Raw genomic sequence first — 23,130 nt, forward strand, 5'->3', positions numbered from 1 at the left:
AAACACCTCTGCCCACACAGAGAAAGAGAGACAAGGGCCTGTGTACGCTATCAGAGCGTTTAGAGGAGAGAAAGTGTGTGTGTGTGTGCGCGTGTATCACACACGATTTTTTGGCACTGTTCTCCCCTCCCGGCCTCACCGGCAACACCACATCTCCTTCCCCCCGTCATAACGTTCGTCTCATCCATATCGTTTCTCATTGCGAGGAGAAGAAAACATTACATACAAAATGGCGCACGATACGTGAACAACCAACACTGCCCCGTCGCGAGCGCGCGCGCGTGTGTGTGAGTTTACACGGTTTAAAACTGTTACTGTTTTTCATTCCAGAATTGTATTTTTATCCTTCCGTTTAGTGAAAAAAAGTGTGTTTTTACATGTACCAGTAATACGTTTTTTTTTATTGCTCTCCTTTGCGTTCTTTAAACGTTCCGTGCGCTCGAGGCCGGGGGGAAAACAATAATGTCAACCAACAAAAGCAAAAGCGCGCGTGTTACTACTCTTAACTATCGAAACAGCAAATGAAAAGATGGAAACAAAAACAAACGAATAATACCTCTCCTCTATTACCATTCACACGAAAACGAAACAAGAAAAAAGAGAAAAAACCAAACTGAATCTGTGTTTCAATTATTTACCGAAAGTTCCCGCTTGGTTTCACAAGAGAACCCACGGAGCTTTCGTGTGCTCTGCAAAACAAATCCGAAGGGGATGTTGGGGATGAATTTTACTGGATTGAAATTTAGTGTCCTGGCTTTGTGTGGTAGATGGAGAGAGAGAGAGAGGGGAGTGGATCCCCAGAGAGACGGGTTTGACTATAAAAGGATTGGATTAAAATCATACTCAAAATGCAACGCTTTTACCTCTTGATTGTGGGAGAGAGGAGTAAGAGCATTTACACGCTATTGTGAGCCAGCAAACAAAATGGTAAAAACATGATCAAACTACTTTCCGCTTTGTAACGAGGCATTAGTGAAAGTGCTTTTTAAGGTTTAAGGACGGTAATAAGGCGCCCGCGCGTAGCAATGGAACCCGCAAAAAATTCCCTGATTTGGCTAAGACAAGTTAAAATCGCCTGTGCGAATATATATCTGGCAAAACAGAAATGCAAAGTATGCCTTTATTTAACAACTTATTACAAAATTTGCGCGTTTTGTTTTTGTTGCGTAACCCGAAAGAAAATTGGAAAAATTGGATAATTTTTATCGGTAGTTTAATTTCGATATGGAAGTCTGTTGGAGAGGTTGGTCAGGATATATCGAGGGGTCGTGTGGGTCTCATCTGTTGATCGGTTAATAATCTCAATTCAGGATTTGCAACCAGAGTACTAGTTGATGTCGTTGGTATCGGAAGTCTGTTGATCGGTTAATTTAATTTTGGACCTTCTGGGTAATTCTGGATCTGGAGGCAGGGTTCTAGTTGGTTTCGTTGGTATCGGAGGTCGTGAAGTTCTCAACTCTTGATCAGCTAAACAATTAATCGGAATTGTGGATCTGGAGCTAGAGGTCGAATAATGAAAGTCTTCTAAATGTCGGCAAGGGTTGGTCCTGTTGGTTTTGCAGGTCATGTTTGTCTCATCCCTTAAATCGGTTAATCAACAGTAAGGTTCCGACTGCAGGTAGGAGAGTCATTTTGAAGTAAATAGTTACAATGTGGAGTTCACTAGAATCAAGTTCTAAAACACATACGACCAGAAGAATTCGCTTATGCCGAACTTGTAGAGCCCATTCCGGCCGAAGTGGATTCTGATTGGTACGCGCACGTCTGCGATCTGATCCGTAAACAGAACCAAGTGACTCATTAGTGCTAGGTAAGTCTTTACACAGCAGTTACTGCCTTAAATGTCGCTAAACGAAGAAGGAGAAAGAAATGTTGGTTATGCGACGGTTTGTTCAGTTTTTTTCGATACTTTGTATTAATTGTGTTGACTCGTCTGTTGAGTTGTGTGTTAATTTGTATCAGTTGTAGTAGCCATCGTTACGATGTTTTGTTTCTCTTTTTAATGTTGTTCCATATATTGTTATCAACTTTGTCTTTATCTACTTTGGTTATCTTCTGTACTAGTCTATTATTTAGTTCATTGATTCCCTTTTCTTGTCTTATTCTTATTTATTCCATTTTTAAAAGGATGTTTCATACTCTATGCAGTTTTACTTTATTACAACAATTACTTATTGCGGTGCTATTTATTGTTTCGTTTTACACTATTTTTTATTGTTTTACTATTTCTACATATTGTTTTGCTCCTTCACCTTGAAGAAGATGCTCGTTTTAATTTTTCTTATTTATTTTATTATTCCTATTCTGCACCAAGAAATGCTTTTCAGGGAGAAATGCCAAGGTTTGTGGGTGCTTAACGACGTACCCCCCACATACTAAACCATTCATCGTCTGCTGCAACTGTTGAACGACGGGCCGCTGATGCTGATGCAACTTACACGGGCAGAGAGTCGTACGAGCGGACTTGGTACTTGAAATTGAATGCCCATTGGATGGTCAAGGAGAACCTGTTCGTCAACGGAAACAGTGTGAATACGCATTCTCGGGCACACTGTTTAGCATAGCGACGGTTTGAAGTGTTTTCACTTTGATCGCAACTGCTGTTCCCCCCGTTGTACATCTGTGCCGGAAGGTGCGGACATTCCGTTTTTGCTCCCGTCTTCACTGTGGCACACCTGGTCTTTTCATTCTTGCTCCACCAGCTCTTCGTCAGACGGCGTTCGTGATCGGTTTAATGGTGCTTCGCACCCTTGATTACCGTACGCAAATAATCATTATCGATTCGTACCAGATCATACGATGCGCGTGTGAAAATTGCACGGAATTGACCACACATATGCCGTAAATGGTGTGAAAATTGCATGCGGTTGACGCTTCCTTCACGATGAATGCCGTGACAAATGCGATGACTTATTGTATCACGCGCTGCTTCAAGTTCGTGAGTGTGTTGTGGCAGTGCCGGGAGAGATCGCACGTGATCGTGATCGCATCATTTCACCTCTGACATCCACCACAAGTCGTGCGGTGTGGAAAATGAGATTTGTTCAATTATTGCTATTTGCGCAGAAGAGCTAAAAGGTGGCATCTTCAAGCCACCTGGGACAGTAAAACATGTAGCGCCATTATGTCAACATTGAAGCTGTACTTTATAACGGCGAAAGCACCATTGGCCAGCAAAAGCATATCAAAGGTGGGATCGACGGAAACAGTTGCAAGTTCGATTGCACTCTTGAAACATTCAAACCTACTGCATATAGGTGGTAGATCTCTCGATCTCTCTCTCTCTCGCACTCATAAAACAAGCTACTGAATATGGTTGGCACGAGTGATTTAACGATAGCCACCTTTTGCTGCCTAGTTTTCGTGGCAAAACCAATCCACCGGTTGCGTTGCCTTCTTAAAAATGAAACCGGATCGAAGCAACACCACGCAAAAAAGGGACACCGCATCGTGGGCCGTGGCGCCAGCCCTCTATCGGCGGTGTGCTGTTGGGACCGTGGGCCGGGAAATTGTAGTCATCCACACCGAATGGCGGTTGATTGAGATGCAGTGGTGTGCAGCACACCGGCCACCATCCGGCTGGAAGTTTGCACCTCAGTGCGAATCGCCTTCCAATCAAACCCACCACACTCACACACCGGGGAAGGCAACGCGAGCCCCGGTTTTGACTGTATATGGAGAAGTTTGTTACATGATTTATGCCGCCCAAAGAAGGACCCATATTGTGTGCTGTAGTAGCAGCATGCGGTGGCGGTTTTGGGATAGCGTTGGTTACATAGATACATTCGCTCCCCGCCACACCACACGCGTGTGACGCGGTGTGTGTGTTTTGTGTGTCAACGAAAGGGAAAATCCCACAAAATCCATCTCGGATTGGAAACGTGCTGTGTCGGTCGGCAACGTGATGGTACGTGCTCCGTGCGGGTTAGTTGGATCTAGGATGGTCGTAAATCAAAAGCCCCGGACACCCGAACTCCCGGACACCCAGAGCTTCGTGGGAGATGATCAAGTTAGATTTTACGAAAATGAATTTCTAGCCGATTAAATTCGATTATCAGTCCGATGTACTCCCTGGTGAGCGGTCCTGTAGTTGCACCATGTTGTCCGTGTTTGTTAACTCTCCGGAGGAATCCGGATTATCTAGCATCCCACAATGACAGATGATAAAAATGGTCGCAACTTGACATGCTATAAATCTATTAAAATTTAATTATCCTTCGAAGAGGAGGTGGTCGGACTTGAATATACTTGAACAGATAACCAGATTTATGGTGTCCGAGATTTAGATGTTTGCTTCCTGCTTTTCGGTCTCAAGAAATTACGGTGATTTGATAACAGAAGCACACATGACTTGTTTTTAAAAAATGGGTGATGTCCAACTATCTAGAACTTACGTAGTTCCGGTAGTCATATACTACTCTGAGACATGAAATTTGTCCAAAACTGATGAAACCTTCTAAGTCGCGTTCGAGAAAAAGATGCTCAGATGTCGTACAGCGGATTAGACTCGCCAGCCTCCGGTGGTTACGTCATGAGAATGACACCGGAGGATCCAGCCTGTAAAGTCCTTACAGGTCGTCCACATGGACACAGGAGGCTTGGTAGACGGAAATAAAAATGGAGCAATGGCGTTGATGCGTCAGCCAGAAAGACCTGGAATGTTGGAATGGTCGATTACGGAACTCGTCCATGAGCGGTTTAGAGTACTATAAAGTAAATAGGAATGTCCAAAGAACTTCCAATGAAAGCCTCCATATTAACCTTGTAGATTGCCTTGGTGTCGAAGTGGCACGCAGATCAGTTTTGAATTGCCTTTTAAAGAGCTGCATCAGATATTCTTCTTCGTGGAATTCGACATAATAGGCCATGCTTGCTATTTCTGGCTTACTAGACTCATATTACCACGTAACTGAATATCTTGAAGCTCATGCTACAGAGAAACGGTCTGGGATTTTTTCTCGGTCGTAAATAGACCACCGGGTCGAATGTTAGAATTAATTCTTACTGATACTGACATGTTGTAGTTCTAGCTCTTTAGCTTGTCATAGATCTTTTGAGTTCCAAATGAAGAAACTAGAAGAGATATTGCCCAAAAAATGTGAGTACTCAATATAGAGTTAGTCAATGGAACAACTTCATTTGAACCTTATATTAAATACAAGACCCTTTAGATACAAGACCTTTTCCACCATTGCCTGCTTAGAATATACACTGGCTATCGATGGATAAGAATGTAATTATTGCAATTTCTGCTGGTGAAAACTATCTCCTGAATAATTTCCTTAACTCTTTCCTTCCTTTAAAGCCAATGGAATCAGTCAATAAAATTAAACTGCTGCAGTCGTCCTTATATTGCTCTCCATCGCACTATCTGCCTATTATGACCTTTGGAGGTTAAAACTCCCGAAAAAAAGTGTGACGCAGTTACGAGTTGTTTACCAACAAGCACATAAAATAGCGCACACTATGTACAACCCGCCAAACAGTTATTCAACAACATAAAACAAAACACAAAAAACCTTGAAAAACTAATTCGAGTTTCCGTGGGAGACAAAATCAAACCGACAGCGTCCCGAGGAGGGTCCCCGTTCTAGAAGGCAAAAGACAACACCAACCAAACGAAAAAAAAAAAAAACCGAATAAAGTTGGGTTGTGCATGACTAGAGGCAATGCTGGGGTGCACCAGTCCTCCAGAAACGAATGTAAACGCACCTGTGTGAGGGTAATATCGTGAGGGTCATGGCAGTATTTCCGGCCGCTTGTTTTACTCTGTTGTGTTTTTTTGTTGTTGTTTCGTTGGCGCAACTCCCCATCCTGGGAAAGTTGGCTCGTTTTCCACACAATATTATCATGTTTGCCAATTTGATTGATGGTTATTTCCCGTGAGCGCGGCTTCCAAGCTGGAACGTACATTGGGTCTCCGTTGTCATTTTGATGTTTGATCGATGGAATACTGTGGCGGATATAGTAGGCGCTGGTTTGCTGAAGGTGGACGAGACTTTTTGACAATATCGTCTTATTCGTATGGTGATTCTTCGTTGTGTGCGTGCGTATTGTTTTTGGAAAGGTCTTTTATTTCCAATGACTCTTCCGTTCGTCCAGAGATTTGGAGAGTAATCTTCCGAAATGTCAGGTTGCCTAACCTTTGGGAAAGTGAGTCACGCTGCTGGTAAAAATAATTCCGATTGTTTGGCTCCTTCTTAACGCCTTCGTCTTGTCGAGTCTGTTGTGATTAGTGCTGAGTTTCCGGACACTAACGCACCGACCAAAGTCTGGAAGACCGGCACGGTTGGGGTACAGTTCCAAGATGTGCGGAGGTGTTAACCAAGCACGTCCTACGCGACATACTTGACTTGCTTCGTGCGGTCTCCGCACTAGCGAGCTCCATCGTACAAATAAGGGTGTTTTTCCTTCGTAATTTGACTCCACCAGAGGCTTCGCATATCGGATCTTTATTGAAAACACGCCCTTGCGCCCCGAGAAGAGGAACCTCATTGCGAAATCGTATCGCAACGTTTGGCCCCATCGCTTCCCCAAAAAAGGCCATGCAGCACAATGGCGCATATGTTGCTGCTCCAATTTAAAGCTTTATTGAGCATTGTGCGTACTTATGGCACACGCTCGCGAGCACCATACACTTCCTCCTACTGAGGGGCTGAGTCCGCCAACATTGCGTTGGCGTGCCGTGTGTGCGCAGCGACAAATATGACGTGGACGACGCTACAAATCGTCGAAACGATCCAAAACTTCCAAACTAAATGGACAGTAACGCGGTTCGATTTATCTGTCCTCCAAACGGTATCGAATTATCTATCTGAGGGTGGGATAGAGAGGAGGTATTATTTTTGGTCATAAATTTGGGGAACTCTTGGTCGATTGGCCTAATAAGATCGCGTAGCCCGCGCCGGGATCTCGTGCGCAACGAACCATAAACGGCAGGGAGATGTTTATCGAGCTGAAAGGTATCGAACATTCCAACCGTTTTCGACGATCTTCGGTCCGGGTGGTGCTAGGAGTTCCACGACAAATGGGCAAGAGAATGGGAGTGCTGCTGGAACGCCAACACGCCAACGCCAATTTCTTTCCCAGTGAAGGTAGTGAGGTGCATCTGGCGGACATAGAAAAGCTGTATGATGGATTGTGGACAGGGAAGTAGAAATTGTTCCCGAGAGCTAATTTACCAGAAGATCTGTATAATCCTACGTAAATTGGTCCTATCTCTTCGCTTCGGTAATCCCACGCAATGCATTTCTACCGAGATTGAAACACAACCCTTCCCCAGCCAGCGTTCGCTTTGAGGACTTCTTGCGGACGGGACAGAACAAGGTTTTTTTTTTTTGGTTGTTGGCAGCAGGTCAACCACGTAGTGCTGCGCACTGATGAGATGTGGGCTTAAATCTTGAAGCTTTAACCTGTCCACAACCGCAACATGCCGCAAAGCGGGGGAAGAAGGGATTAATGTCTTGATTACGATTAATCTTCAGCTCGGGGAGCTTTTTGCCCTTTTTGCGGAATCGAATCGTATCGAACTGTCTCTCTCTGTCGCTCTATCGCCACTCTTACCAGTGGCCCTTTTAAACCTTTTGTGTGGAGCGGGTAATGGGCAGGAAACTAACCAACCCAATCTGACTGGCGCCAATGTACCAAGATGCCAAGGGGGAGATTATGTGCCGTTTATGGGCGACAATCGACTACCGCAACCTCAACAAAATGGACTCAAAACGGAGGACTCGTAATGGATGTGGTATCCTTATGGGTAATCACATGTTAATGTTGGAAGTGTTAGGGTATCCCTACCTTCGACCACGGGGAAATCAAGGTCTATGTACTGGAGGCGAAGCGAAGTAGAAGCGTTGGAGCACTCGGCCGTTTTTTGGGCCGGAAATAGGTCGTTTTAAAATGTTTCTCTGATACGTTCGTATAATGGACAGTACTTATCACGATGGCCTTTCACCGCATGGGTTCATTAGAATGGCTTTTGCTGTTGCAATCATAATGTTAAGTAAAAATGTTTGCACAACATTATGTAAGTTAGTCTCTTATTCTTTTGTAGGTACATCAACAGCTTCTACAAAACTCCATCAAACATCAAAACCGTGTTCGTGAGTATAATTCTTGCCCAAGGAAATTAATGAAATAAGAGTAGCGCAACCTTGCACCTCTGTAATGTTGGACAATAATAGTAACCATGTGAGGTAAGAGAGAGTAATATGGCTTTACTGTACTTTGAGAACGCCAACGAGCCCTCCTCTGGTCCAAAATCCCATCCGGAGCAATACTATTCCGACGCTATCCAGCTATGGGTAAATAAAGTCAAGAAAAAATAGCCAGAAATAGCAAGCCAAGACCTCTTGAGGTTGTTGTGCCGTTAAAGAGCTTCGGTGGATTGAAGTTTCATGATACTTTTATCAGTAGAAGTTAAAACTTATGTGTTCCAATTGCTGATGTCTAAGAACACTTTGTATCTTGAATGTTCTTCTTAGTTGTACAGTCTCCTCCAGAAGTGTTTTCTTGCGCAAAGATCCTGTGAAACTATTCTCTCCTAGCCTCTACACTCTAGAACTAGCCCTTCCTTTGCACGGATCTCTGTTGCGTCTTTTGAATTCCTTGATTAATTAATGTTCCTCAATGGAATTGATGCCCCAGTATGTTTATAGTTGAGCTTCGGTTAATAATTCTTACTGTTTCCTTTTGATCCCTCCTATACTTTACAGTAGACCACTGCGAAATATGTATTAAATTAACTTCATCCAAACACTCGTTTATCTCTACTTTAACCTTTATTTATTTTGGAGCATCTCAGACCTCTCAGAACAGGCATTCTTGGAAGTCACGTCTCAATTGTGCAGTTGTAAATTGTCTTGCAATCGTTAGCAAATCAAGTTAGCTGAGGTACTTTACTATAGAAATACTGATAACATATACGATTCTACATGTCTAACCTACCAAATAACAGGTTGGCTGATAAGTCCCCGGTCTAACAAAGAAAAACACATTTTTTTGTCAAAATTCGTTTTTATTATTCAAAATAGTTCCCTTCAAGAGCGATACAACGATTATAACGACCTTCCAATTTTTTGATACCATTTTGGTAGTACTACTTCGGTTTTGCCTCAAAATAGGCCTCAGTTTCGGCGACCACCTCTTCATTGCAGCCAATTTTTTTCCCTGCGAGCATCCTTTTGAGGTTTGAGAACAAGAAAAAGTCGCTGGGGGCCAGATCTGCAGAATACGGTGGGTGGGGAAGCAATTCGAAGCCCAATTCATGAATTTTTGCCATCGTTCTCAATGACTTGTGGCACGGTGCGTTGTCTTGGTGGAACAACACTTTTTTCTTCTTCATATGGGTTGCTTCAAAAGTTGCTTGACAAAAGACGCTCTGTCTCACAAACTAATTGACATACAGACGTCAAATTTTGACACGAATCATTTGAAGGTTGGTACTATATAAAAATAATATGCATTTAATACTAGCGGCGCCATCTATGTGTCAGACCGGAGACTTATCAGCCAACCTGTTATCTACTTTCCTCAATAACCTAAACTTATCCACATATATTATGCAGGTTAACCTTACTTTGACAAGCACATTGCGTAAGAAAGGACCATAAACCCATAGCCAAAGACAACAGAACAACCCATGAAGAATATCCGCCCAATTTATGTTCTTGTTGCACTGGAAGACAAAAATTCAGCCACACGAGAATTGGTCCCCCGAGTGTGGGGACATAGTGTCCAGTGGTCGAATAAAATTTAGGACTTTTCGATTGGTTTTGCGGCAGCAATTTTGGTTCCCCAAAAAGGGTGCGCTGGCCCAAACCACGAAAGTAAAAGAACGTGCGTCTTATCTTTTGGGAGGTATTTGGCCAACTCGTGTCGGTTGGTTTGCGGTATTAACACTTCCCGCTCTCCAGAATCGCCAACTCCAGTCGCTTTCTTCAGTGCCATTTTGTACCGTTCAAATTGTCCCACCGCCGGATGTGGATGGAGCAGATACAGATTTATTGGGTCGGATACGATCGATATGGCTTCGGGTGACGGGGTGGTTCGTCTCCCGCGTATGCCGGCCAAATGCAACCCTCCGATGTGCTGCGGTTTGGTGTACCGAACACTGAGAAGAGAGGCTCGAACACTGTTGCGCTTTTTTGGCGTGTATGCTGGCAACTCGTAAGGGCCATGCGCGTGATCATATTATGACACCGGCATCGGTACATGGGGTGGAACAAGTTGGGAGCTGGACAAAAAGCCAATGGTGCGAGGATACGGGTGGGTGCCCTTCTTGCACACCACCAGACATCGGCCACCGGGAAAGGGCCCTCACACCCTGGAGGCTTCAAGTGTTAAGAATGAAATTTGCAGAAGCCGTCTGGCTGGCACGTCGGAAATGGACTCACGTTTCGTAGCGTTTCTTTCTGCTCTTAGCACTGATGAGTTTCGCGTGCGATGCCACTATGGATCTTCGGTGTGTCTTTCCGGAAGGTATCGACCCGAATGGAGTCGACTGCAACGTGATTAGAATGGTAATGACGCACTACGGTACGGCGCGTGGTTACCGTACGTTGCCAACGCGTCGCCTACGGATGCTTCGGGGCGTTGTCCAGCAAATAGGTCCGCATGCCCGGAGGGGCCTGCACCACACGGATGGAGCGTATGCAAAACTAATCGACGGTGTGTCTGACGGAGTAGCGAATTGAAGAGTAGTGGCCCTCCCTAGTAGCAATGCTAACTTGATGTAATCGATTTGTATACCAGATTACAGCCCGCCATAGAACCAAGAGCCAAGATCTCATTTTTGTGAACGAAAAAAAAGGGGTCGAAAAAAACGAACGACCCAACTCATGGCCTACCGAGCAATAAAATGAAACGATTTCGTTTGTTCCGACCTAAAGCGAAACCGGGGATGGATACTGATAAAATATTCATATTTAATATGCCTTAGCAGGCCCCACCAAACAGGGCAAAAAAAAAAAAAAAACAAGCGAACGGAAGCGAAATAGTTATATGCAATCTTTACTATCTATCTTGTGATTTGAATGTGTGATTTGTTTTCACACGATGTACAATAATGGTTTCGTAATCTTGCATTCTTATTTTGAGCTGGGTTGTTTCGGTTTGTCAAAGAAAGAAGATGATTTGAGGTTATTTTAACCAAACTGTGATTCTTTTCTTTTCGTAATTTAATTTCTTTTTACTCTGTTTTGTTAGACTTGGTTTCATTTCTTTTACAATCTTAACTTTTCGAGGTTATCTTTTTAATTAATATTTAGTCTCTTTTTATTTTACAATGTTTTCTTTCATTTGAATTCGTTCTTTCTCTCTTTTATGATATGTTTTTATTCTTTTAATTATATTATACATGGTTTTACATTCAATAATACTTCTAAACGACAGTTTTGCTTTTTCTAATTAAAAGGGTCGATTTACAGAACTTTTGAAATTATTTTTGAGATCTTTTAAATTTATGTGCTAGTGCTTTTCATAAGCTAAACGTTGGTTGATTTCTTTTAGAGGGTTATGCTAATTTTTTTCTTGTTTCACTTTACTTTTTATCTCTCGATGCTTTTTCTTATTTTTTTTCGTTTTTTTTATTTCTTGTTTCTTTCTTTTAATGCTCTTTGTTGTTTTAAGAAGCATTATTTTTCTTTGTTTCAAGTCGTTTTTGATAGATTTCCATTTATTATGTTAAGACTTCTTATGTTTTATCAAGTTTTATTGATCGAGATAGTGTTTTTATTACGTATAATTTATTACTATTATTACGTTCTATTTATTAGTATTATTATTCCTTCTATTTTCTAATAATCCTAAGTTTTTATCGGAATGTATTTTTATAAATTTTGTATTATTGCTTATACAAGTTTTGTATTTATTTCGTTTTTGGTCTTTGTTTAAGCAATTTTGCGCTCTGAGTCATTTTGAGAGTTTTATCATTCAGTTTTTGTTCCGCACCTTGCAACACCCCACACTGTTGTGCTCATTGACTGTAACATAAACAAATCAATAACGGTTGTTAACAACTTCGACATAGTTTGTTAAAAAAAACGTAAAAAAAAACCTGATAAAGTACGGTACCATCTCATGACCGGAGTTGTACTCGGTTTTACGAGCCTCGGGAGGGTTTAAAGTACCCGTGTCCGGACAAACAAAGCCCTTGTAACGTGCCATGTAGAGGTTTTTGTTCTATTGCGTATTGTGAGTGGCTATAAAAGGGAACTAGACTGTGTGTCCCTGCTATGGCCATTTACTTCTTTTACGCCTTGCTCATGGATAAGTAGTTGATGTGATAATGGGACAGGGAAGAAGTGACGCTCAGACAGAAGTCTGAGTGCTTTGGAACCTTTTGTTTCTCTGCACATTTTGAAATGTTTCTTAAAAAATGCTTCCGTAAAAAGAATTTTCCACGCTACGGCAACGTTCACTTTGAAGTTAATACCGCACAATTGATTTCCCAGTGCGGGAAAATTATGCAACGCTCGTTAGTGGTCGCGTGGCCGGGTATGCAATTTTTACCGAAGGGTTTAAAAATTACTTCCACTGCAAATACGCTGCACCATTGGGTGCAGGGTGTGTTAACAGGAAGGAAATGATTTTTATTTCCCGTGCCCAGAATGCATGCAGCAGTGCTGCAGGGATCGCTTTTTACCTTTTACCTTCGCCGGGATATCTCGTTTTGTGCTGGTTTTCCTATCGCGTGGTCTGCCCGTGCTCATTCTACTGCACTTTGAGTGTGTTTGTACGGTAATGGAGCCCGGATTCGAGGGTTGTGTTAGCGGGTCGCTGAGACACACGCTGCCTGCGACGGTGGTAAGTATTTTTATTCTCATCGGAGCGAATGAAATCGATCACATTTAGGGTCCTTCATGCAGCACACCGCTTGGGGTGCATTTGGGTGGTGGAAATTATGCTCGTCTGGGCGTCCGGGACTCCGACGCACCTGTCCCTTGCGAGTAGGTCCTGCGAAGGCGAGACAGAACGACGACACCGGCCGTGCGTTCGTGTGAGTGCAGTGCGAATTTTCAATGCTGTACGTGTCCTGGATTTTTTGTTGCTGTTGGTCGGATGGCGCTCACTCCCCTACACTGGCAGACGGGACATCCTGCGACATACCGATGAGTCATACGATAGCGATGTTGGTGTGGCATGCGCGTAGCGTCCGACCCGTGGGCTGATTCCACTATGCTCTCGCGGGACTGTCGGCTGGACAGGAGCGGTGGACATCTAATGGTCATGCCGTGTCCCACTACTTACCTAGAATAAGGGCTCGTCCTCCAAGGGGGTGTTTTTGTTGCTGTTTGTGTGCTTTTAACAAAGCTCCAAACGACGGAAAATCCGGTAATACGTATTATCATTGCAAAACCTTTACGACGCTTAATTACACGAAATTGGCCGAGAACATGATGCCTGGTGGTCGTAGACAAAACGCAATTGCAGGTGCACAAAAGGATAGGATGTGCGGTAGTGTACCGAGCGCTGATGAAGCACACGACTACGGCTGTCACGGGAGGTTACGTGTTCGTGTTTGCATAAAATTGATGATAGGGATTTATGATTGGGGTTTTCTTTTTGTGGCGCTCCTGCTGTAGAAGTTTTATATATTTTAAAGGGAGCGGCATATAATTCATGCTCTGTTCGACTGTGTGCTGGATTAAAAATGAATGTGTCTGCTTGATATTCAAGAATGGTAGTGTGGTAGTGTTTTTTTTTATCACTGTTAGAAGGACTGTGTAATTTATCACTTGTGAGCAAAGCACAGAAAACGGGTGCTTGGCTTACTTATTTTATAGAACAGAACTTACTTCTTTTTGTTACAACCCGTACGCGTATGGAAATAATGTTTTACTGGATGAAGAAAAGAAATCCTAATTAAAAAAATGGACATTAAACATGGCTTAAACATTAATAAAAATCCACTTCTGTTCATAAGAAATGACGCTTTTTTTCCTTAAAAGAGCAGTTTAACTTTTTGATTATTAATTTATTTCTTTATTTGGTTCATTTAGTCCCATTTACGAATTAATACTGAATTAAACCGTTCCTTATCACGTCACCCATAATATGGGTGACGCGAAATGTCACCCAAAACATGGGTGACGCTATTTTGCACGTAGAATAACATATTCTGCTCCTTAGTGTCATTTAGGAATTAACCATAAAACAATAATATGAAACTATTTCGGATAATTATTATATTTGGAAGTAAAAAAAAATCGCTTTTGTCGCACGACATTAAAACAATTCCTACCAAATTGTGATGGTTTGTTTTAGGCTCAAAAAGAATTTAGTAAATTAGCCATTTTTTTCGTTTGCATAACAACTTTCATTGTTGTTTATAGCTTACTTTTCGCTCTTTGTAGAGAGTCTCGAATAAAAAAAAAAGTAGCTCGTTTTTTTTTCTCTGATATCTATTGTGGTTGTTATTGTCAGTAACTGAGAAGTTAACTCAACCAAATCCTGTAAAAATATTATCATTTTCATTATCAGCCACCAAAGATTGGATAAACTTACCTAATATGGCTTGAATTTCCATAATAAGCTGAGAAATAAAATACTATTATGGTCGAGAATTGAACCCAGGGCAGATCGTGTAGTTGATTCGCGCGTTACGTTCACCACTATATGGCTGACTTCCTGATGAACTATTAATCTCTGTTCATAAAGAAGCAAAAGAGGAGAGAAAAGAGAACATTATCGTACACTATTCTACTATTCTGGTTTGGTTAATTAGTTTTTAACCCATTCAAATAAAAATCGTCATATTTTTCAGCATATTTTTTTCCTATAATTATTACCATTACTCAACCAACCCTTCAGACAGAAAGAAAAAACATCGCTATATGATTATTAATGCAAAATGTCACTCAAGATGAATATCGGTTAATTAGGAGAAGCAGTTAAACACAAAGCAAAACAACATTCCCGAATGGCATCATCGCCGTTTCGTATATCCATACATGGTACACAAAAGGTTCCACTGTAGTATGCATGCGATATAAAATCCTTACCGGACCCGGAGCCCGCGTTGCAAATGCCCACTTCTGGCCGCAAAGAGGTGCCCGTTTGTGCAGGTCTTTCGGATTTTGGGGGCAGTACTTGGCATAACTCTGCCGCTCTCTGCAAGAACACATCTGAAGCATCACGGGCTATAGATTTGTGTATGATATGTCGTACAATTGCCCTCCCAGTTGTGGCAGGAAGGTCTCACTAATGCCCAACAGCACAAATATAACCGACCCGGTCAAATACGATTCCAATCTCGCGGTTTCGTGGAACCGTGGGTCCGATGTGCCGAGGCGAGGTCAGGTGAATCGATGATCGGACACACACACACACACACACACCAAAGTCCCGCCGGAGTACGGGGTGTGTTCAGATTTTGGCGACTTTGGCAGCGACATCGAAAGGGAAAGTTTTTTGAGGCCAAGCTTCCGTAAATGGCGCTTTCGGCCAAGGTTCCAAGGAGTGAATCTGGCAGTTACGAGTGGTAGAGTGGTTGTTTGTTCGCTTGGCAGATTGAATAAGTTTTAAAACCGATGCTTTTTTCTGAAGACAAATTAGTACTGCCAGCTCGAGTACAATATCTGAAATAGTTAACAGATATCTCCTCAACTATAGCACCGATGCTACCGAAGATGTTCAAGGTACCCTTGCTCAACTGCTCGTGGCTGGTAGTTCCGTCCCGATTTGCTTTGATTGAAACCATTTGCAGCACCAAAGATATGCGACCAGGCACTTCTTAAATAAGCATCATAAATTCACGCGTTTCATAGTACCACCGGTCGTCAAGAATCAAGTAGGGGTCGTAAAAATCATTTAAGATTTTTACCAATTTCGTCCGACACTTAGCGCGACCGAACGGTCAGCCGTCTTTCCAGCAAATGACGCACCTTCAGCACCGCCACCTACCTACCATTGGTATTGGAAGCATTCCTCTACCCGTCCCAGCCGTAAGGAATCTCAAGTGACTTAATTCCGGCCTGCAGACCACACGCTGACACTGTGTACTGCAACGCGCACCGTTCGATCGCGATGCAACATACGACGAGTTGCATGCCGGGGTTTGTCCCAAAAATAAATTGCGATTTACGAGTGACAGACAATCTCTTTTCACCGCTTGGTGTCCCGTTCGTATGTTCCCGAAATGGTGCTACAATGAGTGTAAAATATATATTTATGCATACGGCGGTGAGGTTATGTACGCGGCCGGTCTCTTCCCCTTTATGTGGCCTGCCGATCGCCGCTGTGCACCGTTACGGTGGCGTTCGAAATGGCAAACAGCAGGCAACACTGTTTGGGCAGCCAAGCGGCGGCTTCAGGTTGCATCAAAATAGCTCCCAGCGCGTTAAGCATATGCGGTGTGCTGCTGTTCGAACGCTTCCTCCAGAGTAGCGTCGCGGAGCTGGACGTTCCGGCAACGAGCAGTGCTGGAAGGAATTCCTGCGCTACGCCTGGTCGTCCGACATGTGCAGCTGTGCTCGAAGGTTGTTCTGCTTGATCGGCAGAGGGAGTTGGTTGGTGTTGGTAGAACATATCCGGTGTTATGGTTGCTATGTGTGAAACGAATTGGAGTAGGCGTGTGTGGCGACCATAGATGACATTTCTCCCCATATGGCAATGTTTGAATTTCGAGATTTGTCGAAATCTCCATAGAAACCTAGACGAGATCTTCGATGTGGAACATTTTAACATCCGTATTTTATTGTTTGGAGGTCGACTAATACATTGGAATACCTAAAATGCCTCAGCAGTCCTCAGTATCCCAATACTTCCAATGAAATATAGGAAATCTTTGCAGGAACTCTACTTCGTTTTAAAATTGTTGTGCCAAAGGGAGTTTAACATCCATCTTTTAGACATGATTTATAGCTATTACTATAACGAGAGATCATCTAGTCTTGAGGTAGTAGACGTGACTTCTTGTTTTTGGAATGAAATTCTAGAACCTAGCACAAGGCATACAGTGTTCGGAGAAGATTTATGTGTCCCAGAACCTCGCTTGTTGATGGATGACTTGTAGGATTGTGGACCACGTCATGTTAGTCCCTTATAGTAATTGAAAAACTTTCTTCAAGCTGGACGTACTTTACAGATTCCGAGATAAGAGTTGAACATTAAAACCCCCGTTCCGTGCCACACTTAAGTGTGGGTTACTTTTCAGTCCACCTCAATGCCATTCCTGACGTCCGCTGCGTACTGCAAGATGCCTTACAGCAAGCAAATCCATTTATTCCCGCTTGTCAATCCGCAGTGAACAGTGCAAGGTTTTGTGCGGGACGCACCCATCACGTTAAAACTGAAGCACTAGATGTGGTGTGGCAAGATGTTTTCCAAACCCCTGATGGTTGAGTCTCCGCGAGAGTTCTTCACAAATACACACACACATGAGCGAGATATTGCTGATCACTTGCGGTGTTGAGTAAACTGTCGGGACGGGGAGTTAAATCCCAGCTGGTGATCATTTTGCATCGGCGATCACCGTCAGGCTACTTAGTTGCGCCAAGTACGCGGTCGGCAAAGATGAGCCACTGAACCGAACCAAGCGGAAGCCGATTGAGCTGGTGGGACGCCGCCGATCGTACGGAGATCATGCATAAATCAAAGATCGCTGGGAGTGGGGGTGTTTCGTGTCGCGTGAAGTACGCACAGTCATCAGCCGCAAGCATGTAGTCATCGGTTTTATTTGGAACGCGTTGGCGCTACGAGAGATGTGCTCTACGACAGCAGAAGATTTCAATCGTGTGTAATGCAGCGTGACGTGTATGCGAGGTTCGGTAACGGAAGGCTGACAGGGAGTGCAGGCAATCACCCGACCGGTGGTAAGCATTTTGTCCAAATAAAGCGAAAAGCTCCAAATTTGGCATACCCCACCCCCCAACAGCACCACACGTTCGCCGTTCTTTCGTCAGAGAAGATATTTGTTTTGCTCGTTTGTGGGCAATCACGATCGTCTAGGGCGGGAGCAGAGCGGTAAGGGGAGCCGTAGTTGGGTAGACCATTCGTTAGTTGGGATTGAAGTTGCCAGCACTTTACTGCCGAGACATCGTTGTGGCCTTCGTCGATCGCCTACGATGGAGGGCACCCAATCAAGTTTTGTGACCCGGCACGGGACGGGACTGGAGGAACGCCCGCGGTCTGGCGAAGGTAGTGGGAGACTTTATTTTTATTAAACTCTTGCCCCTTGCCTCCCGAACTCCGGTCCACCTCCAGTGTTCAGGTTGGGTGGCAGATCAGTCTCAGTTGAAATTATGCACAGTGACGAATGTCACCTCGAATTACGTCAGCCACGCGATGTCCACTATGGAAAGTGTGTTCTAGCAGGGGGGTTTGGGATGGCGACATCAGAAGCTTCGGTGTCAGGTTAGCTCAATTGTCACGTTGTTTAGATGGGTTTTACGCGGGAATACAAGCCTTGTTTGTTTAGAAATTTGGAGAGCTGCTAGTTCTTCCACATCTTCCACATGGACCCTGCGTGTCAGTACACTGTGAGTCACAATTAAATTAAGTCCTAAACAGCATTAGACATTGAAACGAATAGTCAGTGCCTACTTTGATCTTCACGTCCAAACTTCATGACACTCCTTCTAGGGAAAGTAACGCCACAGAGCAAAACCAGAACCTGCATCGATGTCCAACTTGTGATGTCATTTGGCTGCTTTAGGACCCAATACAGGTTATACTGGTTTGAGGATGAGGTGTTTTGCGTGTATTTGGTAAGATTGCTCTTTGGGATGTTTTTGTTTGCAGTGTGATGTCCGCTACGTGGCCGTGAAGATCTCCGAGCGGCTTTAATTGACTTTTAATCTGTTTACTCCACTGTTGGCGCGTAATAGTTTAGTTTTGACCAATAAATAATGCCTCGAACGTGAAGACGCGTATCAGGTCCTGTGTGACCTAAAAACCGCACCACAACCATTTGCCTGACAGCTCTCGCCCTCTGTTTCATTGGCCTTAATAAACTGGACCACTGGGTACCCCCCGCCCCCCCATCGGGGCCCTATTGACGGAAGGTTCTTGAACCGGCACCGATGAGAGCCACGTTCCTGGCGAAATGGTTGTACCATTTTGTGCCCAATTACTGTTATCTTTTATGTATCCGATTCGACCCGAAGGCATCGGCCTAAACCGTACGCCCGGCCGGTCACTAGTCGTCATTTGACCTGTAGGAATGCTATGCCGCGCGAGGTTGAAATAGAAATGACTTCGAAAGTTCTTCCACCTTAATTATTTACTCACTCACTTACACACGGTTTTGGGTGATCTCATTCTAGTACCCCGAGGCCCGGTGAAGTATTTCCGCCCGCGGGGGCAAGGGTTCGGTCAGATGGGTGTTGAATGGAGGTTGACGAAAGGGTAAAGGCTGGCTGGTACATTTGTGTGGAGGCGATTTTTGTCGCGAATCCACTCGGTGAGCTCATTTGCACGTCCGTGAATGGGGGTGGCGGTTTCGCTAATGCTAATGCAAACTCTGTTGCCGTTGAGCGACGCATAGTACGATTTTTTTGTCGCCCTGTTTGGTGTCGATTTTGGTTATTAATATAGTTTGGTTCCTTTTTTGCACTACTCCATTCGGGTCATTCAACGTAATTCAACGGATTAATACCATTATCGTTATTTATTAATAGAGCAATTGGTTTTGATTGAGTTTTGCATGATTTAAAATACATTATATACTCCCTACGCAATATTTCAATCGTGTTGGTCGGTTTTAATATTTTAGAATTTTTTTAATAATTTTATTGATTTGCTAAAAGAATGGTTTTAATTTTAATTAGTTTATATACTTTTCCTATAAATGGAAAGGAGTGTTTTAATTATAATTGCAATACAATAAATATAATTATTGTTATAATTATAATAATAAAATATAATTGCAATCATTTTGTTCTTAAATTTGCCAATAGTTTTTCAATGTTTCTTTGTACAGTTTACTTCTTTAAGACTTTAATTTATGTGTTCCATTTATTTAACTTTTAACCTTTTGTTAGGTATAAAATTTGTGTTTATATAAATTCACACCAAGCTGCATTTTTCTTACAAATGAGTAAATGACCAAACCATAAATGTGTAAAGAGAAATATTTTAAAAATTCACAAACGCTTCCCAGCAAGAGATGGCGCTGCGGTGTTTTGCATTCTCATCGCGAGGTGGCGCTAGCATCGCGCTCGACATGAGTGACGTTTTTCGACGTGTTTCGATGAAACGTGAAAGTATGCAATGTGCATAACTTGTGTTGAGAATCGTATGCAATGCATGTGGTTTGTGTACGCCCTAAAGTATGCAATGTGCGGGTCATGTAGAATTCATTCGTTCAGTTGGATTTTGTTCGTTTACTTTATATTAATTTGAAAGATTTTTTATTGTTTTTTTATTTTATTCAGCAAAAAAATTGTATTATTGAAATATAAATAATAATTGTATTATATTATTATACGTATCAAGTAATATTTATTCAAAAGCATGTTATGATAGAAATTAGTTTTGACTTTTTTTCTTTTAATTGGTACGAGAAAATGATGGGATATATAAGATATCTACTTCAACATGTTTTGCAATGTTCTAAGTATAAGCTAGAGTTTATAAAAGAGTTAGATCACATGCTTAATTCCTACACTTGTACCACGTTCTACAGCATTCGTTTGAATGAAAACGGAATAATGTTCAACGTACTTTTGGCTATGGAACTATGGGACTTTTCATTGAAACAATTGCAAGAAATCTAAGAGAATTAATATTTAAAAACACCTCATCCCGTACCATCTTCAATCTCCTACGACTTCCGGATCGTTGGAAACATTCTTCGACTGTAAGCTTGACCACTTTTGTTGACAAGCGTTAGAAACCTTGTTAGAAACCAGTTCGTATTCAATCCATGCATCTTATCAGATTCCGGTTTTGTAACTCAGCATTGCGCCGTTGCTAGACAGAATCTGTCCCGCAGTCAGAACCTGTATTCAGTTTAACCATAGCAGTGAATGTAAACAGAACACTCTTCCGTATCATGAGCACGCTTACCAAAGACTGTCTGTCGGAGCACGACCGGCAAGTGTTAGAATCTATCCTAAATCCGTCCCAAATCGGTGGTGAAGAGTATTTGCTCCAGGAAGAAGAAAGGCATCTGGACGATCCGCAAGGTATGTGGTGGAAAGTTTTGTGCAAAGTTTACGTGCAATAGACTGCAACGATTTGCTCACTTTCAGATGTGAATGTCGATTTAAATCCGCGCATTAGCGAATCCCAACGAATGGAACTCGAAGCGATTGGACTTGCTGGTGAAGGGAAGCTTCCGGAGGCGCTGGAGTTGCTCAATAAATCAATCGACTTGGCTCCAGAACGAGCTGCACCCTGGAACAATCGTGCACAGGTGTATATATTGCTCGGGAAAGAAGATGGTAAGCATCTTGCTTTTTCGTTCAGAACTCCTTTTATTAGTAAAAAAGTGTGTTAACTAATTAATTATATTTAGCAACGTGAATAGTCTATAGTCTGTTGTGTAACTTTGTGCCAATGTTTCTCTTGTAGAAGCAGTGAATTTCTGATTGTACAGAAGGTTCCCAAGAAGCTTCGAAAACTTTAGAAATCTTTAGAAGCTCGTCGAGTAGAAAGCTTTAGAGCACGTCTGTCAAACGGAAAACTAATAATACTAAGGATTATAATACTAAGTAGTCAAACGTCTTGTCGTCGACTGTCAATTGTCTGACGTCTGAAAACCGTGATGAGAATCAGTGCCTTTCATACTAACATAATTGGAATCACCATCGGTCTTTCTCACTCTCTATCTCTTTTCTTGCCTCTCGGTTTTGGCTTTGACTTATTAAAAAGATTTGTAATAAACAGTTGAATGAGTAGACCATCTAGCGTGGTGCCAAGCCAGGTTGTAAAGTTGATAGCTTCTGTTTAGTGACAAACTTACTGACAATACGTCTCTGACTCTGGGAGCTTAGAATTAGAAGCATTATAAAGATATTAATTATTTTTTGAACCAGAAACATTTAAATTAATGATAATAGTCAAGTAAAAACAACCTTCTCACTCACCTATTGCAGACGCACTGCTGGACATCGACCAAGCGCTGGAGCTTTCCAACAGCACGGGCCGAACAGGATGCCGAGCACTGTGCCAGCGGGGCATATTGAAGCGGAAAAATAACGACATTGATGGCGCTCGGGAAGATTTCGATCGGGCCGCAAAGCTCGGTAGCAAGTTTGCACGCACGCAGCTGATCGAGCTGAACCCATTCGCCGCACTGTGCAATCAGATGCTGCGGGAGGTTATGAAAATGTAGGAGTCGTTTGGTATCTTTCGGGGGATTGTGCAATTAAAATGGTATTATAATAATGTTTTGACAATATTATCATGAATCGTACTAATAAAATGTAAATTAAAGTCAGGCAAAACCACAAAAACCATCTTTACTGAAAAAATTGGTCATCAAGGTATGTCCCGAGATATGCGGCATCTGATATACGTGAATTGACATAGATAATAATTTTAGAATTGAAAAGCTCGGTACGCGAACAACTCCAAAAAATGCAAAATTACTGGCAACACGTTCTGATTAACTAAAATAAATGAGTTTCAATGTTTGTTAATGCTGTCTTTCATCAATTTACCCAAAATGCTTAACGAAATGGGAGAAAAAGGAGAATTCGATTCTATGACTTTCAAGTGTAAACAGTACTGCAAATAGATTTGAAATACGTGAAGTTATGCAATCGATTGTAATAGAGCAACTTGACAAATTCCTCTATAGTCCTAAGACTATAAACAACTTGAAATAAATACATAAATTTTAAGTCAATAATGAAAAATAATCCGAAAAAGTTGAATAAAAGCAATGAAACTTGGAAAACAAAGAAAAAAAAACAAGAAATATACAACATAATATCTATAAGAACAACAAAAATACTTAAAAATCATAGGATGAAAAACTGCGTATGAATTTTTATGTAAACCTTATCGAAAAACCAAAAAAAAACAAACAAATTAAACAAAAAACATACAAATGAACACAAAAACAAACATTCCTCTTTGGCTCAATTTTCATCTTAATGTGAGGTTGCATCGCTGACGTAACGTGCACATTCCAACGGCCAATGCTCGTTTGTTGGGGGTAAACTATGTGCTTAAAAACGC

General features: G+C 42.4%; 1 protein-coding gene across 1 annotated transcript; it reads left to right on the plus strand.

Moving 5' to 3' along the window:
- Positions 1 to 20,995: 20,995 nt before the first annotated feature.
- LOC128708332 (tetratricopeptide repeat protein 36 homolog) lies at positions 20,996 to 22,279 on the plus strand. Its single transcript, XM_053803305.1, has 3 exons — positions 20,996 to 21,128; positions 21,195 to 21,386; positions 22,041 to 22,279. The coding sequence occupies exons 1-3, from the start codon at positions 20,996 to 20,998 to the stop codon at positions 22,277 to 22,279; spliced, it is 564 nt and encodes a 187-aa protein (XP_053659280.1).
- Positions 22,280 to 23,130: the final 851 nt, after the last annotated feature.

The sequence above is a fragment of the Anopheles marshallii genome, chromosome 2 (assembly GCF_943734725.1).
Source record: "Anopheles marshallii chromosome 2, idAnoMarsDA_429_01, whole genome shotgun sequence".
NCBI lineage: Eukaryota > Metazoa > Arthropoda > Insecta > Diptera > Culicidae > Anopheles > Anopheles marshallii.

Coding starts and splice junctions, on each gene's coding strand:
- LOC128708332 (XM_053803305.1), top strand. CDS start 20,996: ATGAGCACGCTTACCAAAGACTGTCTGTCGGAGCACGACCGGCAAGTG. Junction 21,129..21,194: donor GCATCTGGACGATCCGCAAG/GTATGTGGTGGA, acceptor GCTCACTTTCAG/ATGTGAATGTCGATTTAAAT. Junction 21,387..22,040: donor ATTGCTCGGGAAAGAAGATG/GTAAGCATCTTG, acceptor CACCTATTGCAG/ACGCACTGCTGGACATCGAC.